A 12,311-nucleotide genomic window follows, 5' to 3' on the forward strand; every position below is an offset into this window, starting at 1 on the left:
GTTAATTACTATTTTATCTTTTTATTTTATTTTTAAACTGATTTTCCTTAAAAAAAATTATTTCTATATTATTTTTTTATTTTTTATTTTATTCTTTTATAATTTTTAAGTATTTGATAATTTAATAAAATTAAGTTTAGAAAAATATACTTTACTTTTATTTCTTAAAATAATATTATTTAAAAAATAATATATATTTATTAATAATTCAAATTGTTTATACTACTATATAAACAATTGTTTTCTTAACCAATTATTTTAGTCTTTTATTTGCTTTTAACTGATTTATCATAAAAAGATAATTATATTTCAACTACCATATAAAGAATTGTTTCTCTAACGAATTATTTTACTCTTTTATCAATTTCATTTGTTTTAGAGAATTATATTTCAATTCTATCATTTAATATTTAATAAATTATTATTTAAGTTCTTAAATAGTATTATTAATTTTTTAAATTTAAAATCTCCATATCAATTTAGAAAATAATATATATTTATTAATAATACAAATTATTTACACCGTACAAAAATTGTGATGTAATAATTTTATCAGAAACAATTTTGAATAAAAAAAATTATTTATCATTTTTATATTAAATTATTACAGAAATATTCTTATTTTTGAATATTCTTCATAATTTTATTATGTGAAAATTAAACTGATATTATTTAATAAAAAATTACCATGAATTATATATATATGCATCGAATTTTGTATAAGATTTTAAATAATTATATTTGTAATAAAATAAATTTAAAATATTATACTTAACAATTTATTTAAAATCTTAAAATATATATTTATAATAAAAAAAATCACAGTTCTAAATATTGTAAATTTTATTTTATATTCATATAATTTATATTTTATTATTTCAAAAATTTTAAAATATAATATCAACATTTTTATTGTTAAATATTTTCTATATTTTTAGTATGTAAAAATTAAACTCATTACTTAAAAAAAAAACTAACATTAATTATATATACCTAGAAATTGGTATAAAATTTTAAGTAATTTAGTAATCATATGTACCTATTGGTAAGAATTCAAGTAATTTAGTAATTTCTCTTCCTCTAGAGTGGTCTTTCTCTCTTTTTCATTGGTTTGGTGTAAGGGTATTCCAATACTTTACACTATTAATGAGTTGAATTTAGTCATGGTGAGGTGCAGGAAGTAAAATCTTAGAATGCCCAAGGCCCATTTTATGAACAAGGTCCTCATCAAGAATTCTGCATTGTAACATGAGTGCATGAGTGGTAATATACAAACTTGTGAGTCAACTCCCTACTTTCCTCATTTTGTAGACTTGTAAAATTGCAAACACTTGTTATTGTAACTAGTTTGAGCCATGACTAAAACAAAAACAAGCTTCCTCTGTTGTGCCCTGAGCACACACATCATAGTTCAGTGAATGAAGTGTCACCGTATGAGAATAGAAACGATGATCCTTGAAAAGAATAAGTTGAGTTCAGTCAAAGTTGATCTCACACACAGACCTGCTGGTACTGAAAACTTCTTCAGTGTCAGAAACAATGTCCTCAATAGTGAGGGGAAGTGCAGAGGAGAAGGTGAGTGTTGGCTTAACTTTTGGCACAGTAAGTGGTGGAGCCTCATGGTTCAGAATCTGGAGCACCCTTCTCATGGAAGGCCTCCCAGCAGTATCAGGGTTAGCACAACTCAATCCCAAGAGCAAAAGCATCCTCATTTCCTCTTCCTCAAATTCCCCATTCATCCTCTTATCAGCAGCTTCAATCACCTTTCCTTCAGAATGCAGCCCCCAAACCCACTCAATCAGATTCACCATTTTCGACCCTTCTCTCTCAATTGGCCTCCTTCCACAAGCCACTTCAAGCACAACCACCCCATAGCTGAAAACATCAGACTTGTCAGTGGCCTTTCCATACTGAAGATACTCAGGGGCAAGGTACCCCATTGTTCCAGCAGTCAAAGTGGACACAGGACTCTTATCATGATCCATCAGCTTTGCCAATCCAAAATCCCCCAACCTAGGATTCATGTTTCCATCCAGCAATATGTTCCCAGTCTTAATGTCCCTGTGAACCACTCTCCTCTCACACTCTTGGTGTAGGTAAACCAGCACAGAGGCCAACCCAACAGCAATGTTCACCCTGTGAGACCAACTCAGCAACCTCCCCACTTCAGGTTCCTTGTAAAGCATCTTGTCTAAACTTCCATTGGGCATAAACTCATACACCAGCAGTAACTCTCCCTTCTCAACACACCAACCTTGCAGCTGAACCAAATTCTTGTGCCGCAAACCGGCTATGATGGACAGTTCAGCCTGAAACTCTGTCTTCCCTTCGTGAGAGTGCCGCGACCTTTTCACTGCAGCAATGGTTCCGGAAGAGATAAAGAACGCCTTATACACCGTCCCAAATGATCCGTGCCCAACAATCCTACTCGGATGAAACTCTCTTGTCGCAGACTTCAACTCTTTGTAATCGAACGCCCTAGGACATGCCACGAAACCATTCTCAAACTTTTCTTCTCTCCCACCCCTCGATCTCCGAACAAAAACATACCCCAAGACTGAAAAAACCACAAAGAAAGAGACCGATCCCGCAACAACCACACCAACGCCAACCCTCTTGCCATGCTTCTTGGAAGTAGAATTAGTGCTTGGACTAGAAACAGAAGTAGAACCACCAGAACCAGAACCTGAACCCGAACCAGAAATAGGTACAGTTCCCATCACGGAAACGTTGTGAGGGTGCAACCTCGTTCTTGCGGGAGCACAAGCACTGTGAAAGGTCCAACTCTGGATTTGGTGAATCTCGGTAATTCCTTGAGTGGAAGCGGAGAATCCAATGTAGACGGGGTTTCTCAAGTGTTGAGAAAGATTGAACTTGACGGAGAGGACGGGGTCCACGGGTTTTGGAAGTGAATAGCTCAAGAAAACGGCGAGAGAAGTTCGACCGGCGTCGTAGTCGATCCATGCGATGATGGTGTTGCCGCTCTTGAGGTCGATGCCGTGCAAGATGGGGTCACCGGTTTTGAGGGACTTCATGGAGTCGACGTCGAAGCCGACATGGTTCTCGTTAGGGTCGCCGAAGCGGGGGTCCAAGTGCGTGTCGAACTCGACGGCGACGAAGGAGGAGGGGAGGCCGAGTGGAGCGGAGAGGGAGAGATTGGTGGAGGTGGTGTTCGGGGAGAGGAAAAAGGCAAGGCCGTCGCCGGAGGAGGCGGGGTTTAGGTTGTTGATGGAGAAGGTGAAGGTGGTGGAGAAGGAGGCGAAGGTGGCGGTTGGAGGGTGGAAGAGTGGGATGGGGTAGGCGTAGATGACGGCGCCGGTGCTGGAAGTGGATGCGACGTTTGTGAGTCTTACGACGCCGTTGCTCCATAAAAAGGAATCGCCGAGGAGGGTGATGTTGTTGTTGTCGAGGGTGAAAGAAGGGAAGTCGAAGCCGACGTTGTTTTGTGCGGCTGCCACCTCGCATAGAGCGCCCAAGAAGAGCATGAAGACGAAGAAGACAACCATGCACATGCACGTGCCCATGCCTTCTCCAAGAATCAACAAGAATTCAATCAATCAATGGAAAAATATAACTTTATTTTTCTTATTTTCATCATAAACTACAACTTAAATACTTTTGCTAGCCTTCACCAAGTCATGCTTGGGTGGGTATGAAATTTCACTAATTAAATTTAACTCAAATTTATATTGTTTTTGTTTATTTCATTGGATTACTCATATATAGATTTTGTTTTATTTAAGTAAAAAAAATCGAATATATAATTTTATTAATTTCTAAAAAATATATATAAATCCTACTTTATTATTTTCATTTAATATTAGTTTTAAAAGTTTGCTTTCATTCCCTAAGAGGCCTAAAGTATACGTTGGTGTAGAATAGGAAATAGCTTCATACACCCCCACAATTACTATACACACCAAAATAGGAAAAGACTTAAATATCTTTTACCAAACCTCCACACCATCATTGTTGCCATCAAAATTGTAGAGAACAAATGCGGAAAAACACTCAGCTTCGAAAAAATATTTCCAAAACATATATTTTATATTTTAGAAAGTTCTTTCTAAAATATATTTCAAGTAGGGGTGTTTCGAAAATTTCGTTTTTGGAAGGCATTATTAGTGATTATAAAATTTTATTTCAGAAATTTTCTTTCAAAAATTATATTCCGAAAATATTGTGAAAAGTTTCCAAAACATGTAATTAGGAAGTCACTTTTATTTTGAAAATTTTATGGGATGTGGGAAGAAATTGTGGGGTGCAGGAAGTAAAAGCCTGTAAGATGATGGGCACGGAGAACGTTTTTCAACATTGGGCCAGTGTCAGACTACGGGTATTTGTTGGCCCATCAATTGAATTCTATTGGAAAATAAAAAAGAAGAAGCGTGAAGTATGGTGTGAGCATGGAAATGGAATATTGGAATGTGGAATTTGACGCCTTCGTTGAAGGAACCAAATTCATGAAACAAAGAAAGAAAGTTTCATGAATTGTAGTATTTGTGTATTCGTTGGATGTTGAAATTAAGGAGCACTCTCACCTCCTCAAGCAACAAACCCAGGTTCCTTCTCTCTCTAATTTTAATTCTTTTCTTTATAATTCACTGCAATATCTTTTTACTTCTCCAATTACAATCACCGAGCAAATCCAAATTCGCATTTCTCACTCTAATCCTTTAGCAAATCCACCCATTCTTCACTGCTTTTATATATTGTGTGACGCTAATTCTTCTATTGCTTCATCAACAGTCACCTGCACCTCATTCTCATCGAATTAAACTTGATTGAAAAGTACCGAGTTTGTGGATTAGCTCTTAATGACCGGTTTGTCTCTGCTTTCTCATTTTCTTTTTCTAGCTTGAAACTGCTTCTCTTCACGTTTAGCTGAATAAAAACACATGTTGTATTCTGTTTAGAGCTTGAAACTGGAATTTCATGTTCACTTAATCAAGGAAAAAACTAGTTGTTTGCTTCTTCTTTTTTATTTCAGCAATGATATGATATTTTAATGGCTTCAGGTCATGGATGTTCCACTGCCACTGGATAAATTGGCTTTAAATTTGATTAATAATGAACCCGCCCCTGGAAACACTAGCAAGTATGTTCCTTTATTATTTATTATATATTTATCATGGGTAATTTTGTGGGGTGTTTTCTATTGACCTAACAATGATTTATGACATTCATTCTCTCTTTCCCAATAAAACAGCAACAAGATATACGTAATTCTGGTTGCAACTGGAAGCTTTAATCCACCTACTTTCATGCATTTACGGATGTTTGGTGAGTTGGATTTAAAGCTCAGATTCTTTCCTTTGTTCTCATCTCTTGCACGGTAGAAAATTGTTGTTCCTCTACCTTGAGACATTCATACTGCTTTCGTACTTATGAAACTCATATCTGAATAATTTTAACTCCTTCCACTCCTTTGAAATAAAGAAAAGATGGCATCTTGACTGTACCTTCACTCTTGAAAGTATTGATAATGGAAAAATGGATATTTTTCTTTTTTTCTGTTGAGTGTAGAAGAATTTGGGGGGAGGGGTATTAAGATCTCATATACATCATAAATGTTCATTGGTATCTCAGTACTGTAATAGCCATAAGTGCATGAAATGAGGATGATAGTATATTATATGATCAGAATATTCCCTCACATTTAATTTTTCATTTATTTTCTGATTGTCTGATCTTTTTCTAAAAAAAAGAATTGTGGATGTTATCCTCAGAGCTTGCGAGAGATGCGTTGAATTCAAACGGCTACTGTGTAATTGGAGGTTACTTGTCTCCTGTGAATGATTCATACAAGAAAAAGGTATGTTGTTATCGAGCAAGGAGAGAAAAAAATTATCCATTTATTATATTAAAGCTTGCGAGACTGTAAAACTTGTTAGCAAATTAAATGATTGAATAAAGTAAAACATAGCTCGGGGGAAAACTATTATCGAGAGTCAGTTAGCAATCTGTTTGAGATTTAAAACACAACTTTTAATTTACTTTCTCAGCAAAGAGATCAAATCGTATGTTAAGTGTTGCTATTAGTTTCACTGCCCCATGTTGGTCTAATTGAATTTTGCTTGTATGCTTGTGTAGGGCCTAATATCTGCTAAACATCGAATACAATTATGCCATTTAGCCTGCAAAAGTTCAGATTTTGTAATGGTTGATCAATGGGAGGTAATATCGGCTAGATTGCGCATGTCTTTCAATTCCCTTTGAATGTGAAGAGAATTTGAGAGACAGTGTTTTGATGTCAATTTGTTGCAAGAAATATTTTACTCTCTCGACCTTATTTCTTAATACTTTGCATTTATATCTGGCTATAAACTGCTACAGGCAAGTCAGAGCACGTATCAACGCTCTTTGACTGTTCTCTCCAGAGTCTACAATTCTGTTTGTGAGACAGGGTTGGTATCCAGAGGTATGCTCGACAAAAAAGCCTTTAATGAAATCATATTAGTCTAATTGCCATCTCAAAGGGAAGAAGTGACTCTGAAACAACTATCCTCGATGAACTTCTTCCCAAACACTTCTAAGAGAAGAAAGTAAGAAGAAAAAATGAAATAGGCTTCTTGATAAATTAAAATTAACTTGTACATAAATTAGTTAATAGAAACTTTCTCATGTGACCACCTCCAAAATCAGATTTTTAAGTTATGCATAAGCAAGTTTTAGCTTATGAAAAAAAAAATTATATTTTCTAGAAGGGTTAGTAAAGAAGTTTACCCAAACATATCCCTAATCCCTTGTAAGAATGAAATACCAGTCACATTTATGTTAATCCCTACTGCTGAAGAACTTGAAAAAAATTGGTGCTAAGGATTTGGTGCTGGAATACTTTGTGATTTAAATAATTAATACATGGATTTTAATTTTTGGACATATCTTGTGCAATTTCTTGGTGCAATGTAGATGCATGATTGGATGGGCAACTTGGTTCTGTATGGTGCCAAAGCCTTCAATCATTGCGTATCATCTATCCCATATGTTCATCAATTTAAATGTTACTTGGTCTAAAAGGAACATTTATAGTTCGCTTCATCAAACAAAAATGCGGTGTTGGGCTTTCATTTCTTTCTACACAGGTTTATGACAATGTTATAACAATACAATAACTTGGGTTTATATTGATTAGTGTAGAATCCCTCAAGGTCATGCTTCTCTGTGGTTCTGATCTCCTTCATTCTTTTGGCATTCCTGGATTCTGGATTCCTGACCAGGTACTTATGCATTCAACATAATAGAAAAATATAATATTGTTTATCACATATTAGTTTAACATGGAGTTATTTGACAATTCTTGGAACAAGACTCTGCCCCTCCTCATAATTTTGGTGAATGAGTCTTAAATGGTTGTGGAATTCAAATTCAATGGAATTAGATTGATTTTGTGGTGTTTTTTTTTAGAAATGACAAGCTTATTGTGTCAAAACTTCTTCCCATGTAGACACGAAGCATGGGTGAAATATATATCAGGAGTGTCAAACTAATGAATTGGATACATTTTGAATTGAAATAGATAATCATTAATTCATCTACGACCCTTTAAAAATGCTTTAAACAAATCCAATCCATCCGTAACTCACAATAAAAAAGTTCCAACAATCCATTACATTTTTATCTAAATATTTTTTATAAAATAAAGTTTAATAGTTATACCCCAAATACCATAGACTGAATATTTGTTTCATAAAGAAAGTACTGAACTTGGAGCAATTGAACCACTTGATATTAAATGCATTGCAAAATATCAATCCAACAAAAAATGGTGATGTAGTTCAGCTAATCTATTTATTTTATTTTTATAACTGAATGGATAAAAAGATTTATGATAATGGATTGGATGACTAGTGGATAAACAGAATTGCCGCATATGTTACAGACTACTGATTTGACAGGTTGTGGAAACAATGAACTATAATTTTGTCAATGTGCTTTAGGTTCAATCTATATGCAAAGATTACGGAGTAGTATGCATTAGCAGAGAAGGACAAGACATTCAGAAAATTATATCTGAAAATGAAATTCTGAATGAGAATAAGGTATTTCACATTCCGAGCTTGACCTATTTCTATTTCCCTGTGTGTTTAAAAGAAAATGTGGTTTATCAAGTTGGACATTTCCAAATATCTGTTTATTTTGTATTTGTATTTAACCATATCAAGGTCAAATTTTGATGTACCATTTACAAAGGCGTGTGGATCAACTCCGGGACCTAACTTTAGTGTTTGTCTTTGGGTTTTGCTATGCTTTTATAATGAACAAGAATTATTTGGTTTGCTACTCAGCTTTTATGCATATTTAAATTTTCCTCTGCAATTTTTTTAGGTTAATATCAAAGTGGTGGATGAACTTGTACCAAATCAAATCAGTTCAACCAGAGTAAGGTAATGCTATGACCTTGCTTACTTTCAAGAGTTACTGGACGATAATTTAAAAAAGGGAGACGTAGTTCATATTTCAATGTCATTTTTACCATTCAGGGATTGCATTGCAAGAGGATTATCAATAAAATACCTTACTGCGGATGAAGTGATTGACTATATCAGAGAGCAACAATTATACTTAAATGAGAAGTAATTATTATTGTTTTTCATTACACTCTGTATGACATATGGATCTTTGCACGAGCCATTTTCAATGAAGAAATAATTTTGTATTGTAATTTGCGGAAAAATAAAATGACTATATTTATATAATCAATTGCAAGTACTCAGTCTGAACTGCGAGTGAATAAGTCTTGTTATTATGACAAGCAAATGTACAATTCTGTAACTCAAGATTATTGTTATAATTTCCTACTTATTTTTCTCTTAAACTCTTCCAAAGTTTGTTACTGTGAATTGTTTTGTGAGTCCGAGATATTTCTGGTTCTGAGTCTTTGAATTTTATTTAAAAGCTTAATATATCAGTAAATTTTTTATATGTTCAAATATTGAATTCATGTTTACATGCTTAAATAACAATTATTTATCAATTGATATTGCTAGTTGTGTATAAAGGTTTTATAGTTACAAACATATTAAATATCACTTATGGAGTATCATATGTACTGGTTATATTAACCTGTTAATTGAAGTATGAATCCAAAGATTAGATGCTGATGAAAAAATTAACCTGAAAATACGATTAAATATACTAATTCTCAGATACATTTTGACAAAATGTTACATTTTTTTAACACAAGAGCATTGAAAATCCGAAAATAAATACTATAAAGTAGCATGACTCTTTTACATATCAGAATATATATAACCAAAACCCATATAATATTCAACCACATCATAAATCCAAAAATGCAAACCTTGTTGTTCCGTAACATCTATCAAAGGAGTTGCCAAGAGTAATAGAAGCAACGTGATCATCCTACTAAACTACTACTACATCTATTGTTATAGATTTTGCACAATTTAAAAAAAATTGACAAAATTATAATATATATATATACATATAAGAATATAAATTTTATCTTATAAAAATATTTTTTGTAAATTATAATATGTACAAATTTAAAATTTTATAGGAGATAAAACACATTTTTCCTTAATTTTTACAACTAAATCTGAAATTTAACTTGATTAAATTATTCCATTTCTTTTATTTTTTATTTAGTTTTCACAAGAAAGTTAACTTGAAAATATTATTGAGTTTTTTAATTTTTGATTTATTTAATCAGTATTAAATTTATTAAATATTTTTTTCCTTCTCAATAAAAAATATTATAAATAAAGAATTGTAAAATGAATTAATGGGATATATGAATGTGAGAAATGGATAATGAATTAAATATATTTTTAATCATTAATTTTAATAAAAATTAGAATTAATTTCTCCTTTAAAACTTCTATCAACTAATGACATTAAAAATTTGTTAATTAACGAGTGTAAAGCCGTTCCACCATGGACAATTACAATTTATAATTTGAAATTACTTTTCCAATAAACTAAATTTTTTTAAAACTTTAATTATTTTGGAGAATATGCAGGTATATGTTTAACATTTGCCGAAAACTCATTCAAAGGCCAGAGCGATTAGGTCTGGAAAGAAGAGGGAGACAGAGGTCGTTCTCATCATCCAACAAAACTACATTTTGCAGGATAAGAACAGATAGCAGAAGAAATAACATGTGACAATCGCATAAATTAAGCATTACGAGACATTTTAAATCCGACCAAAATCTTTATGAACAAGCACAATATATGACCGCAATCTACATGTTTTGTCCCCCAACATTCTTGGTCCCAAAACAGAGTGAAAAATAGTGAATACTGCTTTTTTTTTTCACAAGTCTCCGAAGTTCAATAAATTTCTCTACTTCAAGAGACAGTTTCTTGATAAAAAAAAAAATCACCTTATACACTCATCATGGTGAGGAATTCCATCATGAATGGTAGGGCAGCATTTACCTAAGATGAAAATAACAAGGTCTAAAAGAAGTCTTAAAGATAGAAAAAGAAGAAGTGAAAAAGAAAGGTTGCAACTTTATCAATATGTTAACACAAAGTCATGCAAAGTGGAGGACATTAATGTGTTAGTTCAATAATGTGATGACAAATGTGCTGCCACCATATCCTATGTGTAGAATAAAAAAAAACGAAAGATCCAAAACTGCATTAAAAAGGTGCCTGCTTGCAAATGAAAACAGCAAATCGAGAACACTCTTTTCCTCTAAAGCTTTTGTAAGCTTATCATTGCAATCTCCATCATTGCTTCTTATAAATGAATTTTCTTAGTCTAAAGCAAGTAAAACATTAAGCTTTAGAGAAGATGTTTGAAGCAGAGTTTCTGGGAGTTGTAGTTACAGCCCTTTGCTTATTATCAGAGTCCAAATTTGACCTTAAAACTCATGGGGATGCATTAGCTGATGCCATTCCAACCCCAACAACTTCTTGTGAGAACTGTCCACCCCTTTCTGGTTATCCTTCTTATGGAGGAGCATCACCACCACCTACTGGTTACTCTACATATGGTGTCCCTCCTCCTCCTCCTACTCCACCACCACCACACAAGACAGGAAAAGGCCAATCCAAGTGTCCTCCAGCTGCAAGTGTTCAGTGTTGCACCCCTCCAGCTCCTTACACTTTTGGTTATGGTTATGGCTATGGAACTCCAAATCCTTACTATGCCCCTCCTAATCCCTACACCTACGTGCCTTATGGGAAAGGTCAAGGCCCTGCCTCTATGATTCTGCCATTTCTAACTCCTCTCATCACTCTTTTTTCTTCTTTTGTATTTTTCATCTAAATTTGACTGCTTTTTGTTGTTCATCGTTTTAGGATGATAGGAAAAATTAAGGATCGTTTTAGATCAGAAAGCATAGGTCCTTTATTGTTGTATAATATCCGGTTGTTAATTTTAGATGCTGCTGTAATTACAAATAATGTAGTGTAAAATATTATGAAAAATATCTCTTCTATTATTAATATGATTTCATCTAAATTTAGTATTGCAAGAAAAAGAAAAGAAAAAACATTCACAGCTACTGTTATAATTAAGAATTAATTGAAATTTTGAGAATTACACCAATTATACGCATGTTTTACTATGTTTAAAGGGAGAAGAGAGGAAAGTACATGAGTAGGTATGGCACCAGACTAGCACCAAAAATGGAGATTAAACTAACCTGTGTTGTACGATTAAACATTAAAGAATTTAACTATACATAAATATTTTTTTTTTAAACTATTATCTAATAATAAATTGTCATGTACAACAAAAGTAAGATTAGTGTATACACACGTATAATTCTCATACAATAAAATTTGATGATGTTTTTTATTCATCCAAATATGTCAGGAGCTTATAATAATTCATCCAAACTACATAACCAACTAAATGAGTAAGAATTCCTCTGATATTAAAGATTAATTAAAAGCCACTTTATGTATAATTTCAAAAAAATTTATAAATCTTATTTTTGTTGTACATCAACGTGAAAAGGTTATATATCCCACTTGAGTGACATCTTGAACCTATTTGAGACAACAGATAACTAATTTAAGGGTTGTCAATCCTCAAGCCCTCCTAAAACTTGGGAAGAGTGATGGAACTTTACATTCACACATCGGAATTTATATTGCATGTAATACCTTTAGATTCTAAATGAAGATTCCTTAAACTCTCTAGGATTATCCTAATCCCACCACCTTCAAGCATTGACACCATCTTATATCACTCAGAAAAGCTTGTCATATAGAGTAAGGAACTAACCAAGTCTTGTCATAAATAATTAAGGAATTCTTACCACTTTCACATTCAAGTCGGGCTCACACTCCATCATGACCTTTCTACATGTGTTTAAGCTATAAAA

General features: G+C 33.1%; 3 protein-coding genes across 3 annotated transcripts; 2 read left to right on the forward strand and 1 right to left on the reverse strand.

Moving 5' to 3' along the window:
* Nucleotides 1-1,475: 1,475 nt before the first annotated feature.
* Nucleotides 1,476-3,685, reverse strand: LOC108338263 (probable L-type lectin-domain containing receptor kinase S.7). The gene has a single exon (XM_017575036.2). The coding sequence runs from the start codon at nt 3,522-3,524 to the stop codon at nt 1,476-1,478; it is 2,049 nt and encodes a 682-aa protein (XP_017430525.1). The 5' UTR covers nt 3,525-3,685.
* On the forward strand, nt 3,685-8,780 carry LOC108338264 (nicotinamide/nicotinic acid mononucleotide adenylyltransferase). The gene is made up of 11 exons (XM_017575038.2): nt 3,685-4,562; nt 4,750-4,824; nt 5,019-5,098; nt 5,210-5,283; nt 5,730-5,815; nt 6,094-6,177; nt 6,337-6,421; nt 7,141-7,220; nt 7,941-8,042; nt 8,329-8,387; nt 8,484-8,780. Exons 3-11 carry the CDS (start codon nt 5,022-5,024, stop codon nt 8,578-8,580), a joined length of 744 nt encoding a protein of 247 aa, XP_017430527.1. The 5' UTR covers nt 3,685-4,562; nt 4,750-4,824; nt 5,019-5,021; the 3' UTR covers nt 8,581-8,780.
* Nucleotides 8,781-10,768: 1,988 nt separating this feature from the next.
* LOC108336489 (leucine-rich repeat extensin-like protein 3) lies at nt 10,769-11,282 on the forward strand. The gene is made up of 2 exons (XM_017572970.1): nt 10,769-11,165; nt 11,278-11,282. The coding sequence occupies exons 1-2, from the start codon at nt 10,769-10,771 to the stop codon at nt 11,280-11,282; spliced, it is 402 nt and encodes a 133-aa protein (XP_017428459.1).
* Nucleotides 11,283-12,311: the final 1,029 nt, after the last annotated feature.

Source organism: Vigna angularis, chromosome 7 (genome assembly GCF_016808095.1).
Source record: "Vigna angularis cultivar LongXiaoDou No.4 chromosome 7, ASM1680809v1, whole genome shotgun sequence".
Taxonomy (NCBI): Eukaryota; Viridiplantae; Streptophyta; class Magnoliopsida; order Fabales; family Fabaceae; genus Vigna; species Vigna angularis.